This window comes from Marasmius oreades, chromosome 1, assembly GCF_018924745.1.
Source record: "Marasmius oreades isolate 03SP1 chromosome 1, whole genome shotgun sequence".
Taxonomy (NCBI): Eukaryota; Fungi; Basidiomycota; class Agaricomycetes; order Agaricales; family Marasmiaceae; genus Marasmius; species Marasmius oreades.
Window position 1 is genome coordinate 4,825,503 of NC_057323.1, and position 23,489 is coordinate 4,848,991.

Here is a 23,489-nt window from a genome sequence, read left to right on the forward strand (position 1 = left end):
TATGGTGTATATGTAATGTGGAAAAGTACTTTCCAATGTCGGAAAAAAGTCTGAACTGACTCTGAATCCCGCCTCTAGTTAAAAAGATTGAAAGCACTCCACACTGGGATTATACTACTCTTCTCGTCTATTTCAACCCATCTCTTCCCTTGCTGATCGATGTCTCCCAGTTCATTGACCTGCCCGAAGGCACCTTCCCATCCAAATCCTATGGCAGATATTTTACATATTGAGGAGCTGGACTCAAAGATCAATATCAAAGTACAGAACCATGGATCAACTAACTCACGGGATGGTACACACAACCGCTTGAGGTTTGATTTCGCCGTCACTCCAGAGACCACTCAGTAACGCCAAGTCAACCACAATCCCCCTCGTCAGGTTGACCCGCTCCTCTGTATCATACAATTTCTCAAAATTGTTTTGAAAATACTGTTCTGGACTCGCCAGAGCTTTGATATTCGGATCTTTGCTTTGTGATAGCGAGAACACCTTCCACTGCTTGTCTAGTGCCTCTGAGAACTCGTGTATCGCAGCAGGAGAGTCGGAGGCGATGTGAGCCGAAATTTGGGATTGCGAGAGGTTGAGGCGAGACCATGTTTCCGACGTGGCATCTACAAACTCTTGGGTTGGCACCTGGATCCCCGGAGAACTGTACTTCCAAGCAGACGCTTTGTTATCCCCACGTCTGATGTGCACTGCGATATACTCGGTTGAGCTTTCTTCAAACAAATCTGACAACTCCTTTCGAGCAGCTGTTATCAAGGCCTTAAGTTGCGCGTTGGGTCTGATGGTCGTTGAAAGAGATTCGTGGGCAGTCTCGAACACCGGTTTGTCACGGTTGAGATTATGAGCGTACCTAAAAGAACTAATGTGTGTGTGTTTAATGGTGAGAAAGATAGAACGTACGGGTCTTCATATTGCTCGTGGAAACCATGGTTAAAGTGGTATTTAGCGGTACCGGCATTGATAATCTGTCACCTTGCTCAAATTTGCTATGCGAGATGATGAACAAAAGACCAACCCAATGTCTTGCGAGACGTGGGCAAGCAACAAGTTCTGCAAAATCTCAGATACAAGTTCTTGGGGTGTGAACACACATATCAATTCACCTTCTGGAGGAGGAGGTTGACATCCTTGTTCTGGCCCAGGCTGTGTCACGCGAACATCTTCAAAATGATCTTTCCATCTGTAACGTGATGCACATATGGTCAACCATGAACAACATACACGAATTGCAATACTCACTTGCCCCGATTCCAATAAGTATCGTCCACTAAAAAGGTTCTGTTTCGCTGAATGACATTTTAACCTACGGCCAGATGAAACAAAAGCCTTACTCACCTCTTGAGCCAACGCAGCAGCCTGTGCCATTAATGCTAGATCCGCGACGAGTCCTACCTTGCCACCGAGCATGTAGGTTATAGTGCTAGAGCAAACTGGTGGACCTGATTTGTGGATGACGTCCTTGACCCCTATGGGCGGAATTTGCCAATACCCATGGTTTTCCATCCAAACCCCAACCATTTTACGGCACTCAGCAGCGTACTCTCCAGGCTTCAGAGGAAAAAAGGTGTAGTTCTCGTAGGAAATGAGTATAGCTGGATCTACGTGATTGTGGTCTTGCTGTGTTGAATTCGTCGAGTCTTGGCTAGAGGCTGCTGAAGGTGTAACTACTCCTCCTATATATGTTTCCAACGTCCCAGGTTTCTGATACGAAACCACAATGAGAATGAGCAGTAGACCAGCTACCATAGACCCAATCACGATGGGTAACCTGGAGGCAATTAGTTTCAAAGTCAGCCCCTGCCGCCTGGTCTCCGCTCGATGGTCGTCTCCTCGTCCCCGATAGCCAGTAACAGGAAACGTATCACTTGCAGACGACCTGAGCAAAGGTACGTTCTGCATATTCCTCATATCACCTTCCTGTAGTTCATCTACCCCATCTATTTCAACCTCTCCATATGCTTCTTCTGCTCTACCTGACCGAGAATGAGGTGTCCGAGGTGTTAATTGTGATTGAGAAGAGTAGTCGACTGATTGAGAGTTGGAAACATGTGTTAGAGGTCGTGGTCGAGGCATAGCGGACGCCGGGGGAGAAAGAGAAGACTGAACAGCATCAAGACGGGCCGGCAACGGTGTTGGCAACGGGCAGAAGCCTTCTGTCCCCCGTGCGAGATCATGGCACCACACATTGACACTGCTCTACTTTCACCTCTAAATAACTATCGTCGGCCATGTCAAGTCCCGCAATTCCTCAGTGGCTCGCCAAGTCTCAGGATGCTTCGCATATGTCGCTTGCTTTACGAACTCTCAAGCTACGAGAAGACTCACGCACACGAGCAGCATATGCTTCCATTCCTCATAAAACGGCATCATTCCGCGCTGCTCTTCACAACATTTCTAAATCGACTTCAGAATTCTACTCCGTAACTGCAGGGCGTGACCATTTGAATCAGCGTCGCAATCGGTACGTCGATGTCGTTCCGTACGATAGAACGCGTGTGGTGGTCAACGACCAGGGATGTTGTGGCAGTAGCTCCGGAGGATCATATTTGAACGCGGATTGGGTATTGGAACGTTTTGGCGGTAAATGGTGGATTGCCTCTCAGGCTCCTCTTCCCAACACATCACATACGTTTCTCAGCTTGATTTCAAAATCGGTATCACCGCCATCACGCTCTTCAGATTCTACTCGTGTACGCACCATTGTCCAACTTACACAAAATGTAGAAGAAGGCAGACGAAAAGCCCATCCTTATTTTCCTGATAAGGTTGGCCAACGTATAGTCGTTCCCCCTGAAGACGATTCACTTGGTCCCCCGTTCGAGGTCACCTTACTGGAGCGCGAAATCATCGACGACGCATGTTGCGTTCGCAGCACTGTTTCTTTTACTCCACTTTCTCCCCCAAACTCTGCTCCAATCACCTTCAAGCATCTTCTTTACCATGCTTGGCCTGATTGTGGCATCCCAACCCCGGAAGATCGAGCAGGGCTACTCGCCTTTGCTCGGCTCGTCGACAAGACTAATCGTCTAGAGGCCGAACCAAGTGATCCAGACCCACCGATGATCGTCGGTTGCTCGGCAGGGATCGGCAGAACGGGATCGTTTATTGCTCTCTGTTCACTTTTACGGTCGCATGGAATCCTTTCGCCACCGGCAAACGCTACACCAGCAGATTCTATGCTGCCCCCATCCCCACTCGGTGATCTACCCGATTCATTGAAAGATGATAAAGTCGTTCAGGAGGTTGACTCGTTACGGGAACAGAGACCTGGAATGGTACAGCGGCCAGAACAGCTGCTTGTGATTTATGAGATATTGACATCAGCGGTAGCTTCCGGCTCGTCGGGCACGGTACGCTGTGAATGTCACCTGAATCCATAAAACTCTGATTAACCGCCACAGAAGCAGTGGTGATCATTCATTCGAGCAAGGATATGCACCATACGTGGTTTGTATGAGAGGCGATGTGTAGATGGATCATCATCACAAAAAAAACGGGGATTCGGATACTCGAAGATATTCACGTGTCTGTGATATCATGCCCTGTAATCGGGATAACATCCCTGTCAGATGATAAGGTGGAGTATCCTGGAGTACTATCATCGGTTATGGCTTTATAACCGGGTAGGTGTTTATAAATTTGATTTTTTTCTTGTCCCGCTCGGTTTTCTTGTGCTACAACACTCGGGATCGAAAGACTTACCTATAAACTACTAATCTATGTATTAACTTTGAGGGAACATGGAGGGAAGCTCTTTTCGGCAGAGGATGAAGACATCAAAATTACTGATTTAAGGCCAAATTTGGGTACAACAATCGCCGGATTTAAGTTTTTCACTCGGGATGGTGCTAAAAACTCTTGGGATATGTTCGTATACTAATTATCGAGTTATATGTCAATTTATAGTGCATAGGAACAATTTGCGGCCGCACAGTTCTCGATTTTTTACGACTTCCATTTCGCGTGACATCTGCCGCAATCCCCTCCATGCGGAGTTTGAATCTGCCAAGCTATGTCTTGTTTGTCCGACAAAATATCCAAAACGCGCAAGCAGTGCGTTGACCATGCGAGATTTGCCGATGTGTTGCCGGGATGACGTTGCTGTGACGTTCCGTGACTGATGGGCTATGGGTTGTTATAAACACCTACCTTTTTCGAGTCGTCGTTGCGGCACAACTCTCGAACCATAACCAACTCAAAAACACCACTTTTTTCTGTCAAGTCATTCAGGTTACATACATATCAGCTCACATACGGAAGCCGAACGTCAATAGTTCACGGGAACAAGTTCTCCGAGGTAGGTTTATAAAAATTTATAAACACTTGCCCGATGATAGTATCCTGGAGTATAACGGCGGGGGTACACCATAATCACGACCGTCCGTTGTCCGCTGCTGTAACTAAGGTGACAAGTTATATTGTAGATAAGAAATTATGCAGATTATATAGGTTTATCATAAGGGAGCCACATTACTAAAAAATTACTTCCGTATATGGTGAATCTCGGCATATGGGATTACCGGACTAATCCCAGTTCTACAATCAGGCATTTCGTACTGTTTTTTCAGTTGTATTTCTGTATACAATCTATATATTTAACATGCTATTACATTCTATTTTAACTTAGGTACTCATCAAGGCAATTATATGTACAAGCTCTTACTTCACGCTAATTTCTTCTTGGCTGGGATTGCACCAGGTGTTAACAATTTTGATTGTGTTACACACGCGCGCACGCCCTACCTACTATGTACAGAAGGTCCCACGATTAGAATACACCTATCTACTACTCTACAGGTGATGGTAATAAATATTATCTGATTCCAAGATGATCATCCACCAATATGTCTCGCAGATACCTTGTTACCCTAATGATAACCAAACAAGGAAATTACGGCGGAGTTATACAGGCCATGATAATGATGTCAGAAATCCGGCAGGGAATGAGCTCCGCATATTTCTTGATGGAGATCATTCAAGAATTGACAATTTGGAGTATCAATGCTAATCAGATGATACAGACGTATATTAATCTGGTAATCTGGCGAGCAAAAGATAATGAAGGATATTCCAGTATCTAGTGTCGGCATCCTGGCACATGATGACAACATGTGTAGTGACATATACTATTCCCCGGTTTTTTGTGATGATGGAGTTGGGTTCTGCTCCAAGTGCACGAACTTTCTTGTCCAGCAAATTTTGACGGTCGAGCTCTCCAAAGCAATCCTATGTACTCGATTGACCGATACCTTGAACTTAATAAGAAGTAAACACTGCATTGAAACCTCTTTGCGTACGTTTTCCTTTGTTCAACGTTCTTATGGTTGGTTTACCCTTCCATCGGCCCGTTGATTCCACGGCCCGGTTGGAAGGGGCGGAAAGGGTTTTCGATCGGGATGTTTGCCTCTCACCCTCGTCATCGAATCCATCGTGCACTCAGACCACAAACCAGAGCAGTTCAAGTTCTCCGTCACTTACGTCCCAGACCTTGTTATTCCAGCATGGCGAACCTTCCATCCACCGTGGAGGCTATTGCTATCCAGAAGGCCAGCTTGAAAACTTACCTCTCGAACCGTTTTGTTGATGAAGACTTTTCTCTGTAGACTGGAGGATATGAAGTTATCGAGAAGGTTACCTTGCCTTTCCCAAAGGTAGAACCGGGGCATCTCGTTGTTAAGGCAAGTTAAAGCAACAGAAGCTATGCGTTTAATGGTGTCGGAACAGATAATGGCAGGTTGAATATCTCGGTGTCAACTTTATAGACACCTACTACAGGTGCTTTTCGATTGCGGAATCGGTTAATTCAATGGTGTCATTCATCCTCTTTCACAGGCAAGGACTGTACCCCTACAAGGAATTCCCAGCTGTGTTGGGAAAGGAAACATCTGGAACCATCGTCGCCTTGCCTACTGATCCCGCAGTGCTCAAAGATCCGGAATTCATCAGGCAGAATTTTACTCTTGGGGGGAAGGTGGCTTGTGTGCGTGATAGATTCTGTGCCTCCAGTCCTCATATAGGGGATCCATTTTACCTTGATTCCTAGGATTACCTGGGCTCCCACCAGACATACATCTCCGTCCCCTGGATCAAGACGTACCCGATCATCAATGGGGTCTCCACATTGGAAGCAGCGGCAGGGACCTTACAGGCTTTGACGACCGTCAGCTTCTTTGAAGAGGCTTATAAGGTTTCCAAGGGGGACATCATCCTTATCCATACTGTAGCTGGTGGCCTTGGCCTTCTAATGGCCCAGTTGGCGAAGCATATCGGTGCTACAGTGATCGGCACGACGTCCACGAAGGAGAAGGCTGAGCTCGCGAAGAGGTGTGGAGCCGATCACGTTATTCTGTACAAGGAGGAGGATACCGTTCGGAGAGTGTTGGAGATTACAAATGGAGAAGGTGTACACGCCGTTTTCGATGGCGTTGGAAAGGACACGTATGCCCGGTGGCTTGTCATTTCATTTCACGAAACTAATGAATGCTATTCAGGTTCGATTCCAACTTCAAGATGTTGAGACGGAAAGGCACATTGGTTTCCGTTGGCAATGCATCTGGCGCAGTTCCACCTTTCCCACCGATTAGATTAATCGAGAAAAATCTTAAGCTGCTTCGTCCCACGTTCGTCCTTGATTTTATCGCCACAGTCGTGCACTGATAGTCGATCTTTTGAAGGATGAATAATTACACCGTGACACCAGACGAAGTTCACTATTACGGCCATAAGATCTTTGAGTTGATTGGGAATGGTGTTCTGAAGATCAACGTCTTCAAGGAGTATCCCTTTACTGCGGAAGGAGTACAACAAGCGCAGCAAGATCTTGTCGAAGGAAAGACAACAGGAAAGTTGGTAGTCAAGGTGCAGGACGCATAAGGACAGCGGTCTTTGTTTTGACACTGAGGCCATGCCCTTCGAGACCAAGTAAATGAGAGGCCATTGTGGCAATCCAGAGTCGAGGTCAATGTACGATTAGGTAATAATAGCACAACTACGCGTAGCCACATCGGCTTTGCAGCCAATTTTTCTTGGCTTCATTGCCTTTCTTCTCGCTTGGGATACACTTTCGTTTCCCTCCAACCATATCATCTGAAATAACTAGTACACTCCAGCTCGGCGACGCAGTGAAGCTTACACCGGAGATCGGTTGATTATACCTTCTCAGACCATTAGTATGTCTTGGAGCTTGGAGCGTTCGATCCGTAGATTTTGAGCTCAACTCTGAAATATAATTCAGGCTGATAATGGAAAACGAAGATCCCCCCCGTACAGAAAGCCCTAGACCGAGACGACCTCTTCCAGTTCCAGGCGCACCTCCTCCACCGCAAAGACCAAGTACACCCATACCCGCATCAGTTTTCTACGGCGAAGCTTCACAACATCCACCTCCATTACCCTTACGGACAACTGGTGTCGGCTCGAGTTCTACCACATATAAATCAGCCACGACAGAAAAGCCACCTGCCTATGATTCCACGTCGCTCACCGAATTTCGAGAGCCGGAACTTATCAGAGAAGAGGGGATTGACGACAATGACTTCGAAGATATTCCACCATTGACTCATGATTACGAGCAGTCAGGTTGGAGTCCCAATTCAGACTGGTGGACGAATAACGTCAATAATGGCTGGGGAGAATCAACGATCCAACGCGACCCAACGCCTTATCCTGGACAGGTCAGCGTAAGCGGAGGTTGGAACAACGGATATGATACGCTTGGTTGGTTGAGTGACAATAAGTTTGGAAATGGTGGAGTGGCTATCGATGGTCGAGAAGATGCTGAAGAGTTGGCGTGGTGGAATCCCCTTGAGAGGTCAAAACACCCCAGACCCGGAAAAGGGATGTTACCCCCAATATTGGCTGATCAGCTTCATGACCCGGAACACGCCTTGTTTTTTGTCAGCCCAACGCCTCCGGATATTCAACCACCTGCACCATCGTCGACTTCCCCTGAGCAACCACCAGCTCAAGTGGGTACTCTAAATTCACCTTCACCTCCTCCTGTACCTTCAACATCATCCCTCTCGTCATCCACGTCATCACCATCTGCTAAAACCAGAGTACCTCCACCGTTGGCTCAGGAAGTGCGCACGGCAGTACCTCACCCGAATGCCTATTACTGTCCCAAAGAAAACGGTTGGGTAATCCTCAGTTGGCGTTCTTCCTCGGTTCTACCACCTCTCGTGAATTCGTTCAACAGCTGCGAACATCCTTACCCACTCCCAGAGCAAGGCAGGCGCAAACGTACGACCACCTGTGTAGGCGATGACGAGAATACTCTGACTGACCCATCCAACCAAACACATCACTTCCATAAGTACCCTAAAGTCATCGATGCACTCAAACTCACACCACCTTTTCGTCAGAATGAATGGGAAGTGTCTGAGGTCAAGCAGAAGCGAAGAGCTGGTCAGATAATTACGGAGGATCTTGACCTGGAAGCGTTGAAAACCAAGGCCGATGAAGAGGCTGAACTAGAAGAAGGAATGCTGCTAGACTTGTATATGTGCTGCCAATGCTCCTTTTATTGTGTTGCGTCGGACATACAGCGTGGGGTTGTGCCGAACAATGTATGGAAGGAGTTTATCGAGGAGAAACAAGGCAATCCGGCTCTTGGTAGTAAACCAGAAATCAGTGTCGTTCTGGGACTGGAAACTCTTCTAATGTAAGCTCCATTTAAAAATTAACTGCGAAATGTTTTTCAACTGTGTATTAGGACCATCGAGAATACCCTGTGGAAATCGGAACATAGAGCTCTGCGTGTATCGCGAACAGGATTTCAAAGGAAGATAGGCTGGACCACTAACGTGTCTGTTGTAATGTTTCTTCGAACAGAGGAGTCACTTACACCGTGATTATAGCCGAAACGTCTTTGAAAGCTGTGGTTTTATTTTCGATACTCAGGATGGTGAACCGGTCCTACGCAGTCCCACAATCGATGTCTCCTCGATGACCGGGAAACATAACCGCGCCAAACTACTACGCGCTTGGGTCGAAATTGGCGCTTGGGCGACACATTTTAAGAAGTGGAACGGTATGAATGAAGTTTTTTAATCCATTTGAAAACCATCCCATACGCAGTTCCTCAGAAAATAAAATAAGAGAACATTCACCTCATCTCCTGTGGGTCACTTTGGAGAACGCGAGGGAGATTCACCAGCTTGCGATTGGGGCACACCACAATCAGAGTGAGTTTCTTCACTCAGACTCACATGATCATTCTAAGACAAGCGATTTAGTTCCACGAGGGAACCTCAACGAATCGCTTTTAGACCCTATGATGTCGCTCGAGCACTGTTTCCAAATGTTAGGTTTATCGGTCATGTCTTACTCGTCAGGTACGTATTGAAGCACACGAAAGTCACATCATTTCATAAGAGCTCCCTCAGATCTCCTCGCCTTTGCTTATTTCGCGCAATGTCGTTGTGATCCCACCCACACCATGGAATACTTCACCGCTTTCACCAACATCGTGAGGATCATGGAGCAAATGGCTAGCTGTCCCTCACAACTTCAAGATGTATTGTTGATGGAACAGTCTCGCGGACGATTCACATCTGAAGACTTGCAAAATGCCACGGAAATACTTGGGTTCGGACCAAACGGTTCCTTACGCGTTGAATATGAAAACGACATCGAGGAGGAATTCATTGAGAATGCTTGGAAAGAATGTGTAAAACGTTCATGGACTGATCCTAGGGGTGGAGAGTTGCAACGAAATGCTAACGAAGCCTTACGACTGATTGCCGAATCCAGAGGAAGCGTTAATCTCAAAGGCCTTTATGAGAAGGGGAAAAATAGCTTGATGATGACACCCGATAGGGCCTACGACGTGCTGGAGGTTCCTAAGGACGTTGATGAATCGATGTTGATAACGGTGTTTACGATGCGGGTGAGTCGTAATACGTTCAGTCTCCTTTCGACCTCACGCACTCATAGTATTCGCAGTTGGAAGAGCAGCCCACTCAAATAGAGAGGATGCAGGAAGCCTTAAACGTTATCGCAGAAGTCCGTAACAGCGACCGTTTAAGGGAGTTTATAAGAACGTCGCGCGATCGTAAGTGGTACATAAAATCTTCTAACATGTTTATTCTGAGCTTCAGACAGCTGGTGAAGCTGCCGCTGTGATACCTGCCGAGTGGCCTAGAGGATTAAATCAGCTAGGCAATACGTGCTATCTTAACTCTCTGCTTCAGGTACTCTCAACCTTGACTTGAATCTATGGTGCATGTTCCTACTCATGAATATCTACAGTATTTTTATACCATCAAAGACCTCCGAGAGGCATTGATACCCCTAGGTAAAACAAACATGAAGGCTCTCGAAGACGATAAGCTATCGGACGATGCGTTGACGAAACACCGTGTCGGTGGGCGACTAGTAACGCGGAGGGAAGTACAGAGGTCCAAGAAATGTGTGTTTCAAGACGTCGACTTCCCCATGAACTTGACTGATTTCGGGTTTTCATTCATTAGTCGTCAATCATCTGGCAGAATTGTTCCGAAACCTCGAGAACAGTCAAACAGCGTCCATTACTCCCGCTATCGAACTGGCAAAACTTGCCTTGGTTACCTCAAAGGATGAGGAGGACGATGAAGGTGGTACCGACACTTCCAACGATACAGATGCTACACTCGTTGAGGATGGTCCCTCAAGGTTTTCTGTTGAAACACAATCCCCTTCCTCACCTCCTTCTGCGCAATCTCCCACTCGCACCTCTTGCACTATTCTAGGCAAACGGCCAAGAGAACCTACTCGTCGCGCAAGCGAGATGGACATTGACTCACCCTCATCTCCAACTCCCGAACTACCCTCTACTTCCCGAGCAAGTTCAGTCCCTGTCTCTCAAGGGGAACCATCCAATAGCCCTACTCCCGATGCTAGCCCTGTCGAAAGGGATGAATCGCAGGATGTGGAAATGAAGGATGTTTCGCAAGTCAAGAAGATGCCTCCACCACTTCCGCCGCGGAAAACACAAGTCAAGAGTGATTCAGTCATGATGTTTGGTAAGTCATCACGGCATTGCTGTATGTTTCCCATCCGTTGAAGGGTCTTTACTTAGGGAGGCAACACGACGTCGCGGAGTGTATGGACAATTGCATGTTTCAGATTGAGACGGCTCTCTTAAAATTCGACGACATGACCGAGTCTCATGAATTTGCAGACACGAACAGCATAGTGAAAAGGTCAAGCATTGCCATTGAGTCCATTCGCTGGTTCTAACCATTCCTTTGTTAGGTTGTTCTATGGTAAATTACGGCAACGTTTCGTCGAAACATTGAAAGGCGAGCCTAATATCCACGCGAAAGAAGATCCCTTTTCACATCTCCCTGTCAATGTTACCGAGGAAGGTTTTGATATCTACGATGGCCTTGGGAGATATTTTGATGATACGATCGATTACGAAGGACAACGAGTGCCCATAGAGATATCGTTATTGACGCTCCCGCCTGTTCTCCAAATTCAATTGCAGGTATGTATCAATCACGGCCACTGTTGATTCTCGAAATCAATCACATTCTTCCAGCGCGTTCAATTCAACAGGGAATTAGTCCAGTCGTGGAAGTGTCAAGCCTATGTCAAATTTGAGGAAACGATATACATGGACCGTTTTATGGATATAGCCGATCCGGAGAAGAGGAGGAAGTCAAAAGCCCTTCAGGATGATCTTCACGCTTGCCGGGAGCGTATACGTGTTCTCAACCAGGGACAGGTGCGATACTTCACCTCGATCTCTGCATTTCCTCGCTTACGGCTTACGGCTCCCGATAGGATATCTCATTTGGCACGATTCTCGACGATGCAAGTAAATTACTCTCCGAGAAAGCTGACATCATGAAATCTGCGGATATCGATGTTGACCCAGACTTACCGCGTCTACTCGCGGAAGAGAAGGATACACTTTCTAAAGAGATCGAGGAGTTACGGACACGGATATCGCGGCAGAAAGCGGCCTTGGAGGATATTTGGAAAGACGACAAGAATGTCCCGTATGAATTAACCTCGGTATTCATACATCGTGGGACGTCACCATCGTTTGGACATTACTTCTTTTACTCGAGGAATCTTCCCTCAAAACCTGACGAATGGTTCAAGTATAACGATTCGGACGTCAGTAAAATCGACAAGGAAGAAGTGCTACAGGATACCACCGGATCTACGGCGAACCCTTACCTGGTGAGTAAAGGTTTCTCACTGGGTTCGGTCCATTTTAACGCGCCTTCCAAAGCTTGTTTTTGCACGTAGAGGATCACAAGTGGTCGACACAGTCAAACGCTTCGATCCAGAAAACTGGACTGAAGTTGACTAGGTCCTCAAACTCATGAACACCCTTATTGATCGTGTATCATTTTTGGTGCCACCACTTTCACTATTTCGTACTAACGCAAGTCCGCATCTTCACTCCAATTTATCCATCTGTATCACCTTTGCATATTCACGTATAATAGAAGGAAGGGTATTTATTCCTCCGGTGTGTCGCACAAAAACCACTCTGTAGCCGTAGCTTTGTACCGATGCTTGATGAACGCGGTATGAAAATCTCTTGCAATAGTTTGTACGCCTTGGGAGTATCATTGGGCTTGGAAGAAATTGGTCACTGTAAAGATCACTTAGAATTAATGTGGAGGTTAATGTACATGGAGGTTGAAGCATACCTATCGATATTTCACGTTTGATTAGACTTCTCATCCGTATCTTCCTCCTCACCCTTCTTCTCTAACGTTTCTAGAAGACTATCCAACTGGCCCATAACACTATTCAACTTGTCCTCTACGCCATCCATCACACCCTCAGCTTTCTGTAGTTGTTCCAGAAGTTCGTTTAGATTGCTCTCGGAAAGCTCCTGTTCGGGGTCTGTACTCTGTTCTGGAGAGATAATTGAAGAGAATCTTGCGATGTCTGCGTCGACGGAGACCTGATCTGTGGGATCATTGGTGGTTACATTCGTTTTGGGGTCTGAAGGGGAACTTGGCGAAGACATCACACTGGCATCAATGGTGGGAATATAACAAGATCAGAGATAAGATACGAGTGGGCCGAGCGGCTTGAACTTTCTACTTATTTGGTGGCTTTAGGGCCGGTCGATATCGTAAAGGAGCGCAAACCGAGCGTGTCGTTGGTACTCCCACCAAATCCGGCTTCTTTGAATGCTGTCCTTGGAATGACATTGAATGGTACAGTGTCAGTAGAGCATCCGAGCATTGATGTAGGCCTGCTCATACGTTCTCGTTCTACCCCGTCGCGGTGTTCAGATAGGTTTTTGTTAATTCTCTGTAGTCGTCACTCCCTCCGCGATGGAATCAAATCATTTCAGTGAAGACAAGAAGACCCTGCTGGTTTCACGGTCGTGGCCCCTGGCCCACCCGTGGGCCGTTACATCTCCGCCCCTCCTCGCTTGTTCGAATGCATTCTAGCCCACTAGTCTCATCCTGGTACTCCTGTGTAAACAGCGGCTTCGAGAGCATCAGCGACCAACAAATACACCAGGCAAAACATTAGCTATTTACCTGCTGTTGAACGGATGGGAGACCGTTCGCCGCTGACAAAAGGCACCTTGCTCGTTGTTCTCGTTGCCTACTGCCCGGACATATCGACGGTATTGCAAATCCAGATTCACAATCTGAAATTCTGTTACTTACGATATGACTACCCCCAGTGGCTATTCAACTTCGACCTACCACATCCGGTCGCACGTCTCTTATTGCTCACTCAATCCTCGTCAAGTCCGTCATGCTTCAAAATTCTCCTGAATTTAGCAAGCCACTCGTGTAGCAGCCGGAGTTCCAACGAAACATCGATGGTTCATGGTGGAAAAATGTGGAGACAGCGGTCACGGTGCTATATTTGATTGCAACCATTATATCCCAGCTGTGGATGACTACGGACTGTGGTATCGTTTCGTGTATCTTGAATTCAAGGGCCTGAGACTTGTCATATCAATTTATCAGAGATCAGCTATCTGGAAGGCAACCATCCGGAATTTTAAATTCGCCAACGTAAAGACGAAAACAATACCGCACTTAGAAATGGATGATTACTGATTCCATCCCTACATTTTTCCATCGCTTATCTTCAACAGGATAGAGTGACTGCAGGGGGGAGCTAAACGGTCCAGAGAAGTGTCCGGATCTGCACTCAAGGTTACCCCTGAATTTTTGGGGATTCGGTTATCATCGTGTAACGAAGATAGGTTACTAGGGGACCACAAGACATCAAGGTTGAACTATTGGGCAGTGGCGTAGACGACCAGAGTGTGGGGTCTTTAGGAGCGAGTCAAAGTCTTCGGCTAATTGGGTTCCCACCATGACGGACGATGTTGGAGAAGGTTGGGGATTATGAGCCGATAATGAGTTGTGTTTCACTTACGAATGGTTCCTTTCGACGGTTGGACTTTCCCGCTTTTTCAATAAACAAGGAAATGAAGTTTGAGAGTCCCTACTTAGTCCCCGAGTGTTGAATTGCAAGTTGGTCACGGTCAGACCTACCCTAAAGAGCGGTCAATAAGCGCCTATAGGGCTCCCTGACGTCATTGCGAGGGCCGTGTACCTTCCTGACAAGGCCTCTTTGACTTTTCCCTTTACTTACGTCGAGCTTCGCAATAGGACTGGCCATATTTATTGCTGCAAGTCGTTCATCTATCATGCATCACTTCAAAGTCCGTTAAAGTCAACTCACCGCTAGTACAGTCCGGTCTCACTGGAAAAGGATTGGAGGACAACACCACTAGTCCAGACTGTCTGTCACACCGTAGATACACTAGTGCCCCGGGTCTCGTTCCCATACAGAGAATTGGAATGAGGATGTAGAACATTGACGGGTGGCGTCCTAGTGAACTCCGATACCGAAAGCCTTAAGCAAATGGGTTGGCCAGCGGTTGTTGTGGAGTACGGGTTAAGTACGGACACAGTTTTCTGTCGCTTTCACTCCTTGTTCGTATTCAATAGTAAGTGGCGGATTCGCTGGCACTTCATAAACTTGACTTTTTGACGAGCTTCCAATCGATTTCAAAGGCGGTCTTTATTGAGCCTTTTGACATAGTCACTTTGGACGCGGCCCTATCGCATGCGCTTGACAGCTGAAGCGCTGAACTGCAGGCTCGCCCGGAGCCCTTTCGAGTCGGACTTTCGACCGCCACGGTCCACATTTTCGGACGGTGTAACAGCGAAGAACTTGGGGCAGCCTTGGTTCCCGTCCATTCATTCCTTTCTCAATATCGGGACTTGTACAAATGTCTCTCACACACTTATTCACTGACAGCATTGACAATTGACACGATCTAGACTCTTGGACTCTTATTCAAACGTTGTGAGGTTCATTAGTGTGCTATACTCCATATTAAACAGAGCTCGAGTTGTTGCAGACTGCTGCACCCATCTTCCCCACACACTCCGTACCTCTGGCAGAAACACCCATAATCGTTCCAAGGGCAGGGATGCAGCCGTCAGCTGATGATATCCGCCTCAGGTATTGTCACCTCTCCCAATCGCAAACACCGTTTCGTAATCACACGCCTGGACCATGTCTAGGGACTCTCAATACGATGTCGTTGCATATCTGAGTGTATCACTCTGTGTTACGATGATCATTACGGCCGCCCTCCTGTCTATCCATCCACTGTCTAAGCAAAAGACAGACCGAGTTAGTTTCCGGATAATGATATACGCATTATGTGGAACGTGAAGATACTTCGTTATGATTTTCACCTTTGACCAACCAAGCTGATTTTTCTGCTTTACAAGCGTTGTATATCTCGTAACTTCAATTATAGTAAATCGCGTCCCAGGACAAACGACCTGTCGTGTCGGGGGATCGCTCGTGGTAGTAAGGACTTGGGTCATCCATCGTCCCGGGAATAGCTTTTCACTCAAATTTGAACAAGTTCGGTTTGCACGTATCAACTTTTTTGTTTTTCTGTATCGGGCTCAATCTTCAGTGCGTATACACTTCACCTCTTTGACCTCGGTTTATCTGCTATCATTTAAGATTGGTTATGATACACGGAATCGACGGGACGAAGGCGGAAAAATACTACGTCGGAGGGAGCTTATCGTTGGCAATATCATTGGCCATCATGACTTACCTATCCAAGCAATTGGTGTGAGTCATTGCTCTTATCCTGGGCTTCTCGTTCGTTCACCTTAGGGCCCTTGGCCACACAGTTATAACCCTGTTCAGAAAGAGTGTTATTACTACGATCCTGACCCGGTCAGAGGTCTTTGGTGGCGAGTGAGTGTTAGCTGTGTTCGGTGTTTCCTTGCGGTACGATTCTTACTGTCTAGGCTTTATACAGGTGGCCATCTGGCTTGCATGGAGCTTCCTAGCTATGGCCGGAGAGCTCATCACATTTACCTCAGTTGTCATATACATGGCTCGTGTCAGAGTTCGTTTTGATACCGAAACACTCGGTTTTTCCCATGTTCTGAATGATGATTTCCCCCAGGCCTTCGAATCGGGTCCTCACAGGGAAACTGGCTCCAAAAGTCATTCAAGGCTTTCAGCGTCACACCAGTATCGGAAACCTTTGGGACCTAGGGGATACTGGAACGTCGTGCTGCGTATTGCACTCTATCCCCTCTCGTCGTTAGCTACAACGGGAGTAATCGCAATCACAACCGTCTACGTCCCACGAAAAGGTTTAGTGAGTGGCCATTGAATGTTTTCCCGACACCCGCTGAAACATTTATCTTCAGGAATGGAGCGTTGCGAGCGCCCGTTAGTATTTTCCAGTCGTACAAACATTTACTTATCTTTGACCTGGTAGTTCTCATTGTTTACGTGGCTCGCGGCGCCATTTATGCACTTGTCGCTGCCGCTGATCCGGTATGTCCCCATGAACCACTTCGATCGGTCGGAAATCTTTGATTCTTTTATGATTTAATGCGTAGGCTATCACTCAAGGCTTGAGAGTGTTATACAAACACCATATACGGCGACAGACATCGGCGCACTCAAAGGGTGCTGAAATCGTCAACGTTTGTTCTGCTGTTAGTCACAAATCAGGCAGCGCCGCTATCGAGCTGGAAGCATGCACTCGTTCAAATAACGACAGTTCACGTCCGCCGTGCTTCCACCAATCTAGGGGCAGCGTCGCCCTACCATCACTACCGAAACCAGCTGTGCTACCGCTAGGGGACATTCAACTGGATATTAGCTCGAATCATCCGTTAATAAACGCGAACAGTGGAACCCAGATCGATGACCACGTTTATTATTCGTACCCGCAGCTGAGATATTTGTAAAAAGTAACTGGTTTCGGGGGAGCAAGTCAGAAGGCCCAATTTGTATCAAGTCTATCATCATGATGTATAAGAGAGTCTGCTAGTCGCAGATATACACGTTTTCACTCTCGAACTTCATCTGTCCTACGAAATTTACTGTTCCGTTCTAAGCTATGGACACTACTGGAACCTATGAGTTTGTGACACTGGTAGAGCTTTCATGTTAAATTTAAGCAAGTGCCAGAGAGTCGTGGGAGCGCCCAAGGTCTACCCATTTCGACCCACCCTAAAGTGTCTGAGCGCCGGCGTGCTGGCGCGCCCTTCACTTTCCTACGACGAGGAATCCACCACGACCAGGACTGGACATCTACGTGATTCCAATATCCCTACTCATATAAGACATACCTTTTCAGCTGTCCACGGATCTAATTTCATTTCGCTTCGAGATCTACTCAAACTACTACCCTCACCCTCATGTTTGATGCCATACACAGATGAAGGTCAACTGGTAACGGGTGCGGAGTTCAGACGGCGAATGCCCTTCATTCCGTTCGTTGACAGTGGCGGCCTGTGGGATAATTTGGTACGATTTACATCTTGACAGATATCAATCTCAGAAACGGAAACAACGAGTACGATGCAGGTGATTATCCTATTCTTTGGCCTGTAGGATAATTTGGTGCGATTTACAATATCAATCTCAGAATCGGGAACAACGTGCATGATGCAGGGGGTTCATTGGTCATAAGAATGTCATTCCTGGACTTCCGCTCGCGTCCCTTGTTCTTAATCGACGGTGGGTTCCGGGATTACTTGGATCATATGAAGCGCCTTCTGAAGTTTGAATGTTCAAAGGGATGTGTCTTCGTCCGCCAAAGGTTCATAAGACAAGCACCGTTACAATCACTGGGAAACTGGTCGTGTTCTACCGCAAATGCCCTACAACCCGAGTGCAGGATCGACCGTCTATATCTTTGGTCAGCGGTACAGATGAACCTGGAAACTTTGAAATCCCGTCTATTCAGTCCTTCCCTTTGCGATTCCGAGAAGTGAAGTTTCTGTCAAACTCTGGGTTCTCCGTGAGCATTTGATATAAGGGATCTAGGCCTTCTCTTTTTCTTTTTAGAACTTTAAACGCTTACCCTCAATTGCAGGAGTATGTGTTACGGTATATTAAGCAGCACTCAAGCTGACACCAACCCACCCTTTGGCGTTCATAAACAGCCTGTACACCCCCACCTTAGACTCAGCTATGTTTATTCCAAGGGCAACGGCTGATGAAATCCGTCCCAGGTATCGTTACTTTCCCAAACTCCACTATCTTTTTGTATCTCACGAGGCACCATGCCAGATACTCAATATCCTACGACGCCGTTGCATATCTGAGTATATCACTCTGTATGATGGTGATCTTTACCTCCACCTTTCTTTCCATCCATCCACTATCTAAACAAAAATCGGACCGAGTCAGTTTTCGGATAATGAACTACGCCCTTTGTGGAACGTGAGGTTACTTCGCTACGTCTTTCATCCTCCGACAAGCCAAGCTGATTTCATCGGTCCAGGGTTGTGTATCTTATCGGGGGATTTATATCAAACCGTGTTTCAGGACAAACGGCGTGTCGTGTCGGAGGATCGCTCGTGATAGTAAGTAGTCAGGCCACCAGTCATTCATTGGGACATGTTTTACTCAAACCTGTATAGTTTGGGTTGCATGTATCGACCTTTCTGTTTTTCTGCATCGGGCTCAATCTTCAGTGCGTATGCTCTTCGCCTCTTTTGACTCGATATATCTTGATATCCTGTCAGATTGGTCATGATTCATGGAATCGATGGAACCAAGGCGGAAAAATACTATGTTGGAGGGAGCCTATTCTTGGCAATATCATTGGGCGTCGTGACATATTTATCTAAACAACTCGTGTAAGTTATCACTATCAATTCTTTGCTCATTGATTTACCTCGGGCCTTCTTATACAGCTATAACCCTGCTCAGAATGCGTGTTTGTGGTACGATCCTGACCCAGTCAGAACTTTTATATGGCGAGTTAGTACTGGCTCCCCGGGTTGTTCTTGTAGTACGATTCTTACCGTCTAGGATCTACACAGGTAGGCATCTGGCTCGCATGGAACTTCCTCGCTATGGCCGGAGAACTCGTCACATTTATCTCAGTTATTATCTTCATGGCTCGTGCCAAGGTTCGTGTTTATTGAACCCCCATCCGCTTTCTTTGTTCTGATCATGTTTTCCAGGTCTTCGAAACAAGTCGTCCCGGTGGTTCGACTACCCACACAACTCATTCAAGGTCTTCAGCGTTGCACCAATTCCCGAAATCTATTGGGCCCAAGCAGTACCGGAACGTCGTCCTACGTATCGCACTCTATCCCCTTTCGTCGTTGGCTACATCGGGGCTCATGGCTCTCGGGACCGTCTTCACTCAGGCTCCCATCAAAGGATCAACGAACAGACCAGTAAGTCGGGGTTTAAACCGTCTTAATATGACGCCACTGAAGTATACATTATATTCTCAGGATATAAACGTTATGAGCACTCGTTAGTGCTTTCCCTGTCCTTCATTGTATTGGAATAACCTGGTATCCACGCAGTTCGTATCGTTTACCTGTCCCGTGGTACGATTTATGCGCTTGTCGCTGTCGCTGATCCGGTACGTCCTTGTAAATTATCTTGATCGGAAGTCGAACACCTTTTCATTCTTTTCATCTGAGCCGTAGGCTATCACTCAAGGAATGAAAATGCTATACAGACGCTATATACGGCGACAGACACCTACACCTTTACTAGATGATGGTGCCGAAAATGTCGAAGTTCGCTCTCTAACTAGACACAAATCAGGCAGTGGTGTACGACTGGAAGATTCGACTCACTCGAGTAACGGCAGTGAACCTCAATCGTCCTTCCACCAATCTAGGAGCAACGGAATGGTTCTGCCCACGATGCCAAAGGCTGTAGCCTTACTACCACTTCAGGAAACTCAACTTGACACCTGTTCGAATTATGGCATCATGGACGCGAGGAGTGAAAGTGAATCTCAGGTCGAGGACAGCACGGTTCAGTATTCGCATTCACAGCTGAGGCAGCTGTAAAGAAGTGATTGCTGGAACTTGAGTCTCTCTCTGTTTCGCGTGTTTCTGGGACTGATGGATCATACCTTGTGGTGTCTAATATCATTCAGTGCCGATATTTTACGGGCATAGTATTTCTTGCAACAGTATCATCTCCGAGCCACTACAGTTCAAATGTTGTTCGACGGGTCGGTGTAGAGGCGTTGGTGCCAGGTAGTATGGGTTTACGGTAGTCTCAGACCCGAACCCTCGTCCTCAGTAGTCCAAGTAGGGCACCGTTAATGACATGATTCGCCATAGTAAGAGCACGTGACCGGAACTGCCACACACGATCTTATCGTAAACATGCCCCTATCATTTCACTCCTTGATTCCTACAGTTGTGTTCTCATGAATCCAACCTCTGCCATCGAAGATTTGGAAGCAGCTCACACCTCTCAGACTGACGCTGAGCAGCATGGTAAGGCAATACCAGCTCACAAGAAGGTCCTTCTGCGCTTTCGTTCCTTTCTCCTTCTTGGTGGCTCGCTTTGACGTTATACATGCCAGGCGATACGCCCGATGAAAACTTTTTGAGACTGATTCACATCATCTTGGTGGTCTTACCAGTCATAATCGAAATGAAGTTTCCTCAAGGTCCCTCAGGCTCTCTGATGCTTGCCGATTTCATAACGGGGGGCTTTTCTGTTCCTCCGTTAAGTTATGCATAAAATACCCGTTACTTCTGTTGATCCTTCACTCATCCTGGTCCACTAGTTGAATCCCTTAATGTCCCCTTGCCAGATGATAACGTTCTTAGGGCTGGTTATTTTTCATTATGGGTGGTAAAGATCTATCTTACCCCCATCGTCCTGATGGGAGTGGAAATAGTCGCCGTCCTGATCTTAGTTAAGGGAGAGTTCCAGCCAGAAAGGACGGGGAAATTTGGTTGTTGGGTGGACATGACCGTCGATCGTGTAAAATACTCATTCAACGAAACCATGAGTGCTCTACATCTACGGGTAAAAGTGAGGACTCTGGTTCTGCTGAACCTGAGCTGACACGCTCTTAGAGAATCGGGCTGACGACCACCTACGCCCGTATTGTGGATAACGGGACTGCAGACAAGATTGACAAAGGCAATGGTAATGCAATAACTGCACAAGTGAAATGACAGGACATACATTTACAGTAATAAATACAACCTTCTATGAGTCGTCTATCCATATCGAGGGTTATGCACCCACAACCAACTGGTTCGTAGTCGCCGACCGTTCATGGGCAGGATGAGAAGACGCTTCCTCTTTACGTTCTACAATTTCTGACGCGCTCTTGTCATGTCTGGTTAATGAATACGAACAGGAATTAATGCTCGAACCATGAGGAAAAAACAGAAAAGGTAACGCACGAAAAAAGTTCGGTGCTTTGCCTGGCCGAAACAGTGGCAGGTGTAGAGGGCGCAATTTCTTCTCGAACGCGTGTTCCGTCTGGTGCAATACCACACGTCCTGAAAGGGGAGGGACCAAAGTCCGTCAATTTTTTTGGGGGAGCGATACTCAGACCCAGAACTCACTCAATTATTTGTTTCCAATAATCCTCATGTTTGAACTCATAGTTGTGGTCACCTCCAAACTCTGCTTCTAATTGAGACTTCGGTATGAGCTCCAGCAGATCGGGGTTGAAGCGCATCTAACAAAAAATGCGTGTTTATGAGCGTCAATTTGAGAATCATGAGATTTACGCGTACTTTATCGCGTGTGACAGGGTCCAAGAACGGAGAAATACCCTTGTAAAAGAAACTTAACAGCAACGGCAGCCGAACTACAATGGCCCTGCCAAGGGTTTCCACGTAGTGCTGTTGTAGGATCGTTAGTACCTGTAGAATGGAGATGAAAAATGCAGTTTCGTCAGGCATCACTTTCAAGGGGCAAGTCTAGAGGAGACGGACCTTGCTAGCCACAGATATGGGGGGGTTAGTGCGAAGAGTCGTGGACTTGTAGTCGACTATGATCACCAAGGAGCTTTGTCCGGGTGGCATGAGGTCCTTGGCGCGTTCTCTGATGAACCCAGTGCTCAATGGACTAGGCGACGGAGACTAATAAGGAACGGACTCACAAACACCATACCAGATGTCGCAGCTGACGCGGACTGGTTTCTGTATTCTGTCTTCCTGGACGCATGTATATGATTGGCCTCCCGTCTTTATCGAAGCCGTCGATGATACTGCAAGAAACAGATAAACGATGAGGATGAACGCTCGTGGGTTCTACAAGGAAAAATAACGTACATTTTCCCACTCTCGTCCTCTATTTTGATTTCATCAGGGGGAATGAGTTCGGGTTTGAAGGATCTCCTCCACTCTAACGTTCCCTTGATCCTCTTCTTTCCATCCGCCAGATTCCACTTTGCCGCCCTTATATACCTCGGAATTGTATCTGGCTGGTTCAACCATCGAAGTTCCCAAGGATAGTAAGAATCAGTCTCGGGAAGCATAATACTGTCAGCGTACTGAGATAGGTTTTGGTCAGTTCATAAACAAATCATCGGTTCATTCCTCCCTACCTCTCTCAGTTCCTTCACCTTTGCCTTCTGTTCATCGTCATACTCGTGAACGGGACCAATTTTCGTTCCAGGGGCTGGAGTAGTAAGGATTTGGGTCGTAGTGGCAGACGACATCGTGGTCTGAATCAAAGGGCGATGACCTCGAACCGCCTAACCTTTTTTAATAGTGATCGCTAAGAAGTAAAGTGACAAAGAACGCTTGACCTGAACGGCCGAGGATGCCGGACCAATCATCATGGAACTAGCCTCAGCTTACAGGTACCGTTGTACGGCTGCTTCACAACAATCTCCTTATGATGGAGAAAATATACCTCACTTGCTTGACAAGAACCAGTGCCAGTGGAGGAATTGTCTCGACTGCAGCGGCCTCAGGTCCTCATAAATTGAGATCGACTAATGGAGTACATGATGATTTTTTTCTGTTGAGTGGTTGGATTACAACATCCTGCACCGAGTCGGACCAAGGGACTGAGCCGACATGAACGGGAGAATACAGATATGTATCGGGACGAACATGAATTACAAGAGTCATGATCTATACCATGATGTGGAAAGGATGGAATTTTCGGGAGAGTCGGACACCACCAGCACCTCCCAGAAGCTGTCCCAACCGGAAAAACTCGGTATGTGAAAACCAGGC

At 46.9% G+C, this 23,489-nt stretch overlaps 9 protein-coding genes across 9 annotated transcripts; 6 read left to right on the forward strand and 3 right to left on the reverse strand.

Moving 5' to 3' along the window:
• Position 1: 1 nt before the first annotated feature.
• Positions 2-2,131, reverse strand: E1B28_001763 (uncharacterized protein). Its single transcript, XM_043147726.1, has 7 exons — positions 1,345-2,131; positions 1,249-1,295; positions 1,113-1,189; positions 1,025-1,059; positions 910-974; positions 290-859; positions 2-237 (listed from the first exon to the last, which is right to left on the reverse strand). Exons 1-7 carry the CDS (start codon positions 2,080-2,082, stop codon positions 75-77), a joined length of 1,695 nt encoding a protein of 564 aa, XP_043016440.1. The 5' UTR covers positions 2,083-2,131; the 3' UTR covers positions 2-74.
• E1B28_001764 (uncharacterized protein) lies at positions 2,126-3,851 on the forward strand. The gene is made up of 2 exons (XM_043147727.1): positions 2,126-3,359; positions 3,411-3,851. The coding sequence occupies exons 1-2, from the start codon at positions 2,238-2,240 to the stop codon at positions 3,420-3,422; spliced, it is 1,134 nt and encodes a 377-aa protein (XP_043016441.1). The 5' UTR covers positions 2,126-2,237; the 3' UTR covers positions 3,423-3,851.
• A 1,659-nt stretch (positions 3,852-5,510) lies between these two features.
• Positions 5,511-6,882, forward strand: E1B28_001765 (uncharacterized protein; the record flags this gene model as incomplete). Its single annotated transcript, XM_043147728.1, has 7 exons — positions 5,511-5,555; positions 5,613-5,687; positions 5,744-5,784; positions 5,842-5,989; positions 6,053-6,447; positions 6,501-6,629; positions 6,684-6,882. 7 exons carry the CDS (start codon positions 5,511-5,513, stop codon positions 6,880-6,882), a joined length of 1,032 nt encoding a protein of 343 aa, XP_043016442.1.
• A 368-nt stretch (positions 6,883-7,250) lies between these two features.
• On the forward strand, positions 7,251-12,316 carry E1B28_001766 (uncharacterized protein; the record flags this gene model as incomplete). The annotated part of the gene is made up of 15 exons (XM_043147729.1): positions 7,251-8,671; positions 8,723-8,815; positions 8,868-9,040; positions 9,096-9,194; positions 9,246-9,344; positions 9,396-9,898; positions 9,955-10,063; positions 10,114-10,202; positions 10,261-10,420; positions 10,482-11,012; positions 11,069-11,192; positions 11,245-11,479; positions 11,534-11,719; positions 11,779-12,183; positions 12,236-12,316. The coding sequence occupies 15 exons, from the start codon at positions 7,251-7,253 to the stop codon at positions 12,314-12,316; spliced, it is 4,308 nt and encodes a 1,435-aa protein (XP_043016443.1).
• Positions 12,317-12,438: 122 nt separating this feature from the next.
• E1B28_001767 (uncharacterized protein) lies at positions 12,439-13,017 on the reverse strand. Its single transcript, XM_043147730.1, has 2 exons — positions 12,663-13,017; positions 12,439-12,604 (listed from the first exon to the last, which is right to left on the reverse strand). Exon 1 carries the CDS (start codon positions 12,986-12,988, stop codon positions 12,674-12,676), a length of 315 nt encoding a protein of 104 aa, XP_043016444.1. The 5' UTR covers positions 12,989-13,017; the 3' UTR covers positions 12,439-12,604; positions 12,663-12,673.
• A 2,000-nt stretch (positions 13,018-15,017) lies between these two features.
• On the forward strand, positions 15,018-17,390 carry E1B28_001768 (uncharacterized protein). Its single transcript, XM_043147731.1, has 11 exons — positions 15,018-15,309; positions 15,368-15,471; positions 15,534-15,683; positions 15,747-15,828; positions 15,887-15,939; positions 15,991-16,104; positions 16,167-16,233; positions 16,298-16,645; positions 16,698-16,719; positions 16,769-16,827; positions 16,893-17,390. The coding sequence occupies exons 2-11, from the start codon at positions 15,440-15,442 to the stop codon at positions 17,244-17,246; spliced, it is 1,281 nt and encodes a 426-aa protein (XP_043016445.1). The 5' UTR covers positions 15,018-15,309; positions 15,368-15,439; the 3' UTR covers positions 17,247-17,390.
• Positions 17,391-17,534: 144 nt separating this feature from the next.
• E1B28_001769 (uncharacterized protein) lies at positions 17,535-20,330 on the forward strand (the record flags this gene model as incomplete). Its single annotated transcript, XM_043147732.1, has 13 exons — positions 17,535-17,868; positions 17,930-18,021; positions 18,081-18,518; positions 18,577-18,729; positions 18,791-18,872; positions 18,930-18,982; positions 19,035-19,148; positions 19,206-19,272; positions 19,335-19,424; positions 19,479-19,697; positions 19,758-19,779; positions 19,833-19,891; positions 19,959-20,330. The coding sequence occupies exons 3-13, from the start codon at positions 18,478-18,480 to the stop codon at positions 20,328-20,330; spliced, it is 1,272 nt and encodes a 423-aa protein (XP_043016446.1). The 5' UTR covers positions 17,535-17,868; positions 17,930-18,021; positions 18,081-18,477.
• Positions 20,331-20,698: 368 nt separating this feature from the next.
• E1B28_001770 (uncharacterized protein) lies at positions 20,699-21,461 on the forward strand (the record flags this gene model as incomplete). The annotated part of the gene is made up of 3 exons (XM_043147733.1): positions 20,699-20,768; positions 21,065-21,315; positions 21,360-21,461. 3 exons carry the CDS (start codon positions 20,699-20,701, stop codon positions 21,459-21,461), a joined length of 423 nt encoding a protein of 140 aa, XP_043016447.1.
• E1B28_001771 (uncharacterized protein) lies at positions 21,418-23,011 on the reverse strand. The gene is made up of 8 exons (XM_043147734.1): positions 22,850-23,011; positions 22,575-22,795; positions 22,403-22,510; positions 22,236-22,344; positions 22,035-22,163; positions 21,861-21,976; positions 21,696-21,794; positions 21,418-21,628 (listed from the first exon to the last, which is right to left on the reverse strand). The coding sequence occupies exons 1-8, from the start codon at positions 22,961-22,963 to the stop codon at positions 21,523-21,525; spliced, it is 1,002 nt and encodes a 333-aa protein (XP_043016448.1). The 5' UTR covers positions 22,964-23,011; the 3' UTR covers positions 21,418-21,522.
• Positions 23,012-23,489: the final 478 nt, after the last annotated feature.